At 33.2% G+C, this 6,680-nt stretch overlaps 1 protein-coding gene across 2 annotated transcripts in view; it reads right to left on the bottom strand.

Annotated features, from left to right (window-relative positions):
- Window positions 1-1,221: 1,221 nt before the first annotated feature.
- Window positions 1,222-6,680, bottom strand: part of COL24A1 (collagen type XXIV alpha 1 chain) — a 392,623-nt gene continuing 387,164 nt past the window's right edge. For both annotated transcript variants that reach the window (XM_040232413.1, XM_040232414.1), the window contains exons 60-61: window positions 5,457-5,672; window positions 1,222-2,670 (exon numbers count right to left, since the gene is read on the bottom strand). In XM_040232413.1, coding sequence (XP_040088347.1) covers window positions 2,524-2,670; window positions 5,457-5,672 — 363 coding nt within the window. In that variant the 3' untranslated portion in view covers window positions 1,222-2,523. The remainder of the gene's footprint in view (window positions 2,671-5,456; window positions 5,673-6,680) is intronic.

The following is a 6,680-nucleotide window of genomic DNA, read 5'->3' as shown; positions in this document are numbered from 1 at the left end:
GAATTTCATTTTTAAGGCTTAATAATAGTCCAATGTATGTACATACCACATTTTGTTCATCAGTTCATCTATTGATACACACTGGGGTTATTTCCATCTTTTGGCTATTCTATATAATACTTCTATGAACAGTGGTGTAAAAATATGTTTGATTCCTTCTTTCAGTTCTTTTGGGTATATATGTGAGGTAGAATTACTGTATCATATATGGTAATTCTACATGTAACTTTTGAGGAACTGCCAAATTATTTTCCACAGCAGTTGTACCATTTTACATTCCCACCAGCAATTTATAAGGGTTACAGTTTCTTCATATCTTCACCAACACTTGTTATTTTCCTATTTTGTGGGGACAGTAATAACCATCTTAATTTGTACAAAATAGTATTCAACTATGGTTTTGATTTGCATCTAATGACTAGTGATGTTGAGCATCTTTTCATTTGTTGGCCATTTGTGTATCTTCAGAGAAATGCCTGTTAAGTCTCTTGCTCATTTTTACTTTGGGTTTCTTGAGGGTATTTTGTTGTTTTTGGTTTGGGATTTTAAGAGTTCTTCATATACTTTGATAGTAATCCCTTATCGAGCATATAATGCCCAAATATTTTCTCCCATTCGGTGGGATGTCTTTTTACTATTTTGATAGTGTCCCTGGCACAGAAGTTTTAAGTTTTGCTATAGTCCAGTTTATTGTTTTCTTTTGTCAACTGTGCTTTTGGTGCCCTATCCAGGAATTAATTGCTAAATCTAATGTCATGAAGCCTTTCTCCTAAGTTTTAAGAGTTTTATAGTTTTAGCTCTTACATTTAGGACTTTGATACATTTTATGTTACTTTAAAAATTTTTGATATTATCCCAAATGTTGTTTACAGTAAGAGTTTTCACCATTTTGAGTCAATTTTTGTATATCATGTAAGATAAAAGTCTAACTTTATTCTTTTGCATATGGATATCCAGTTTTCCCAAAACTATTTGTTGAAAAAACTGTCCTTCTTCCACTGAATGGTCTTGGCACCCTTGTTAGAAATCAGTTGACCATATGTGAGAGAGTTTCTATGCCATGACCTCATTTTAAGTAGGAAACAGGCCCTATAATCCTTTTATAGGTGTGTAATATAGATACTTTCTAGTAGTGCAATATACACAGTACAGAAGGTCTAAATGAAAGAGGCTGTCCTACATAATAAAAGGGTATGGTTAAAAAAAAAAAGCACAAAACAAGATATTAAAGCATTTTTATTATAGATAGGTAAGTGTGGTTTGATGGTATGTTTATAAAGGATGTACATGCTTTTCAATATACCAAAAGGTATAATATTTTTAATGCTTAACATTCCTCTGACAAGGAAAGTCTGAACTTAGCCTATTTTAAATGGCAAAAGACTGTATTTGTTTTCTTGAATGTTGCTTTAACGAGTGGTAAATTGAATTCTTTTAGGTCCCAACACATTAAATTTAAGAACGGTGAAAGAAAATCAATGAATTATTAAAAAACATGTAATTTCTATGAAACAGAAACAAAGTTTTTATAATTTAAAACAGCAGCAATTTCAAAAGATTTGCTGAATTACAACTTTACAAAATATATATACACAAAATATCATTCCAGATGATCATGGATTTTTTAAAATAGTATATCACAACCCCTAAACTCTAACCCAAACCTACTACTGAATGTAGCTGGCCTATAATATTTTTTACAGCAATTTAAAACATAAACAATAAAACCCCCTCCCAATTCTCTTGTGTTTAAGCACAAGTTACAATGTGCTAGCTTTGATTTTATATCCACAAAGAGAATTTTAAAATAAGAACTTCACATAAATAATGTTTTACTTGTTATTAAGTATATGACCAAACAAATTAAAATAAGTACTAACAACCAAAACATATATTGATGTAACCAGTACATACACTCTTAAAGAATGACAAAGACAAATAAAGAAAATAGTTTATGAAAGCCACAAGCACCTTGTTTTAGAAAGAGCACCAAGCAACACAAAAAGGCAACACATAAGAGGTAGTGTACCACCAGCTAAGATGTATATGCCCACTGGGGACCTGAATACAGCTTAGTATTTGGGAAAAGAAGACATATTAGATAGACTGTGGCTTGCAGTTTTTAGACAGAAGCATTGCACATTTGGGAGCATTAGCCAGTATTGCTCCATAGTGCTTTGCATCTCCAGCTGTCTAATGGGTACTTTGCTCTCAGACAGTCAAAAAATATAGAATACCCTGAAGAATTCCATGTTTATAAATGTTCAGTTCTAGGGAATTCTCTAAGAAAGCTCAGATCAATATAATTTTTTAAAGAATTAAATACTTTATCAGTTATAGTCCTTTAAAAAATGCCTTGTCTCCTTCTTAGGAGGAAGTCTTTTCTTCCTGAGATTCTTTAAAATTTAGCCAATGCTTTATTCCATGCATTTAATGATATCCAATAGTACCTTGCTGTCTATATTTTTCCCTCTGCAACAATTACCTGGCCAACAGCATGCATTCTGAACTAATTCAGAGACCTTAGAGAAAGCATACGGAACTGCTTTCAATGTAGTACTTCCGTTCGGCTTTGAGATGAGGAAGATTTTGTACTTCTATTACTGGGAGTTGATTAGGGTCTTGGGTGTGAAAAAGGAATTTTGCCTTATGCCAGCTGCCATCTTGAATCTGAAAAATAAGAACAAAATGCTTTGATCTGTAATTTTTCCATTAGCAGCAGACAATGTATTTTCATAGACAGTGTAGATTTAAGGATTAGAAATAATGAAAAGAAAGTGCCTAGAATAATGCCTGGCACAGAGTAAGTGCTCAATGAATGGGTAACAGGTACTATGAATAACTGGAAATATATGCTTATTCCATTTTCTAGATGGCATTGTGTGTTCTGATTTTTCTTGAGGCTTCCTGTTTCTGTCATCTGTGGATCATTGGACCAGATATGCCCTGCTTCTAATGTGAGTAATAACCATTTTGTTTTCCTTTATTTGGGACTGATGCTTCAGGATGGAAACTTGTCTTGGATAAAAGGGAATGAACGTGCTTACCCTCTCTGTACTCTAGGCAGGAAATATGCAGAATCCCTTCAGTACAAGTAAATTATAATTATGTTGAATTATCTTTTAGATTTCTTTTTTTTCCATTCTGTGGTTACTGTTTATATAGTTTCATTCCTCCCTTCCTTTCTTTCTAGGCCTTTCTGTTTCCTTTTATTACTGTATGCTCTTTTATGGAGGGTAAATTCTATTATAAAATAAAAACTATGCTCTGATTAAGTTTCAGGAAAACAAAATAGAGAAACAGTTAACTAGCTTTGTGAAGATTTTTATACAGAAGTTTATTCATTTACTCATTCACAGAATTATTATGGTATAAATTTTAGAATTTGAAGGAACTTTAGACATTATTCAATCTATAAATTCCATTTTAAGTTAAGGCATAGAAGCTCATAGAAAATAAATTACCAAAGTCATAACCTTGGGGTAATAACTAGGCTAGAATTCTCTGTAACTTCGTTAAGTCTAAAACAATATTTGTTGAAGACTAAGTATTTTTGGCACAGTTGAATAAAATGTAATCCTCCAGTTTCTTACAGTTCTTGAGAAATACAAAGATGAGTAAATTCTGGCTTCTGAGTTCTTGCAGCTTATAAATTTAGTCAGGGAGAGGAGAAACAAACAGCCGTAATATAAGGCCGTATATGACATGCATCATAACGAATATAGAGAGTGAATGCTGAGTTCCTCATTTCCAACTAGAAGGGTCAGGGAAGAGCCTTGTATATTCAGAATTGAAGATAGGCCTTGAAGTATGCCTACAATTTCCACTTGGTTAGAGGGGTAGAGAACAGCATTTCAGAGAAGGGGAATGACATGAATAGAAAAAAACAAAACAGTTGGAAAGGTAGAAAGTGGTTGTGAAAATAAGCCTAGCATGGAGTTTAAGTGCACAGATTTTGATAGACACCCAGGTATAGGTATTCTCACATATAAAATGTGAATTAGTGAGGATTAAGTGAGATTTCCGTTAAAAGTCTCTGGTGATATAGTGTGGACTTTGGAACTGTATACACTTAGGGTTGATTTCTTGCTCTGCTGTACCTTGAACAAGTTACTTAACCTCTGTGCCTTCAGTTTTTCTTACCTATAAAATGATACTAATAGTAACTTCTTCATAGAGCTGTTATAGTTAAATAATGTATGTAATACACAGTACCTGTCATCTAATAAGTCCCCAACAATTAGTAGGAATTGTTGTTGATATTATTATAAATAGATCAGTTTGACCAGAGTTCAAGGTATGCAGTCAGTGAAAGCCCAAGCTTGAAAAATAGGTTGGGGCCTGATTATTCTAACTGCTGGTAAGTTTTGATTGTGTCTCAGAAATAGTAATGAGTCACTAAAAGCTTCTGGACAAAATTGTGAAAGTTAATTTTGTTGGTAATGCTGATTTCTTCACCTACAGAGAGTGAGCCATATATTTCTGACTATTTATTTTATGATTTTTCAAATATGCAAGTGTAGTTTATCTGAAAGTGAAACGTGAAAAAGTAAAGCACTCTAGTTGGGAAAAACTAAAGCACTCAAAATATAAGACATGTTAAATCATGGGCTTCATGATACACAAGAGCAGGAAACCAAGCTCCTTAAAGAAGTTAATGATATGTAAGTGGATAACTCTATAATAGGGGTCAGCAAACTCTTCTGTAAAGGGTTAGCAATAAATCTTTTAGTTTTGTGGGTCATATATACTTGACTCTGCCACTGTAGTGTAATAACAGCCCTAGATAATAAAGAGATGAATGAGCGTGGCTGTGTTTCAGTAACATATATTTAGTAAAGTGAATGCTGGGCTAGATTTGGTCTGTGGACTGTAGTTTGCCAACACCTGCTCTACAATACAATGTTTTAAAATTATAAACTCTTCGTTATTATTTAATTTTAATAGGAAAAATGGGCTATGTCAGATATTGATTTGTAGAGTCAAACTGCCATTTTGCCCATTATTTGGCATCAGGTATGGGGACTGACAAAATATGAAAAAAACCTGACTTGCCTCTATAACCTGTTTTTCATGAAGTAATGAGATGCAGAATCACAGCAGTAAAAATATACAAAAGAAAACATTTGTCTATAGGCCCTTATGCTCCATCTGCTATCATCTATAATTATTTCATATGGAGAATAAAAATTAATACATTAATAACACTCATTTTGCATATAAAACTCCATGGATGACCAATGGGTGTGACAAAAGTTGATATAAATGAATAATTGGTTATGAAAAATGTATGGTTATTACACATTAGGCACATTAAAACTTATTCTTCTGTAGCTTCAATTTGCAATGTCTTACTCTCATATTAATTATATATTTTACTCTTATGTTAATTATATATAGTCTAATCAATTTTAAGTTAGTTATACTGAATAAATCTAAACATGCCATTCCCTTACCTTGCAGTCATTTGAAAGCACTTTAGGTTCAAGTAGAGTGTTTTCTTCAAAAATCTGACCATTCCATCCCTTGAAACCAAGAGTCAATCCTGAGCCACTTGTCTGAGGACTTGTCCACACTGGAGTGTTTAGACAATGAATGGTGATGATATGGGTGGCTTCTGAGCTCAGTAAATGAAGGAAGTTCATCTGGACTTTCCCGATTCCAAACTCCAACTAATGTCGTTGAAACAATATGTGAGTTATAAGATATGGCAACTGAAAAATTTATAGTTTGGAGAAACTTGAACAATGTCCTTAAAAGGCAGGCTTGAGAAAGCTACTTTTTAGGACATTTAAGTGCCAGTCAGTGGTGTACTGGTAATGCTTAACCACCACCCCTGCAAGGGCAATTCTGAATTTCCATAGTTGTAAATACTCCTACCATGGCTGATTTTAGCCTATCAAGGTGGTGTCTCTTAATATGGAATTCACAAGAGATCTTAAAATAAATAGGCTCTCCTGAGCAGTATGAGCTGGCTTTAGCATATCACTAGGCAACTAAATATGACTAAAAAAAAAAGTTTGTATAATGTCATTTAAGATGCATTAATAACTTGTGGATTATTGCTTAAAATTTCTTTGATAAAAATCTGAAATTCTGTCTGTGCTTTCATTTGAAGATTTATTTTTTTAGTTTTCAATGATAAATTAAAAGTTGTGATAATTAATTGGTTGAATTATTTTAATTATGGAGCCTTTAAAGACAAAGACAGAATCTTAATCTTTGTGTTAGCCAACCCCTAATGCAGTTTTGGTCATACAGTGAGTCGTCAATAGCTGTTTATTGCATGAATGAATGCATGAACAAATATTAACTAATAAAGTGAACAATGTAGGAGAGTACTGGAGCAAGAAGTTTCTGGAAGGAAACAAGGAAGCAGATTTTTCTGTAGCTTTAGACATCATCATCATTTTAGCATTATTCAAACAGGGGTATGGTCATAACATAAATGAATAGAAGTGGTTCCTACTGAGGAATTTATACTAATCTCCAGTCACCAAATCAGAATATCAGTTATAAGGTAATAGAACAACAACAAAAAAAACTGTAGGGAAAGAGAAGAAAAGGAAAGGTGGGCGGAGGGGAGAGGCATAAGGATGAAAACATGGAGGGATCATCATGAGGAACATCAGAGCTGAAGCAGTTCAAATTCTTTGATTTTGTAGATGAGAACTACAAAC

This window comes from Oryx dammah, unplaced genomic scaffold, assembly GCF_014754425.2.
Source record: "Oryx dammah isolate SB20612 unplaced genomic scaffold, SCBI_Odam_1.1 HiC_scaffold_28, whole genome shotgun sequence".
In the NCBI taxonomy this organism is placed as follows: Eukaryota; Metazoa; Chordata; class Mammalia; order Artiodactyla; family Bovidae; genus Oryx; species Oryx dammah.
The sequence above is the reverse complement of the archived record's forward strand: the minus strand, read 5'-3'. Positions and strand labels throughout refer to the sequence as shown.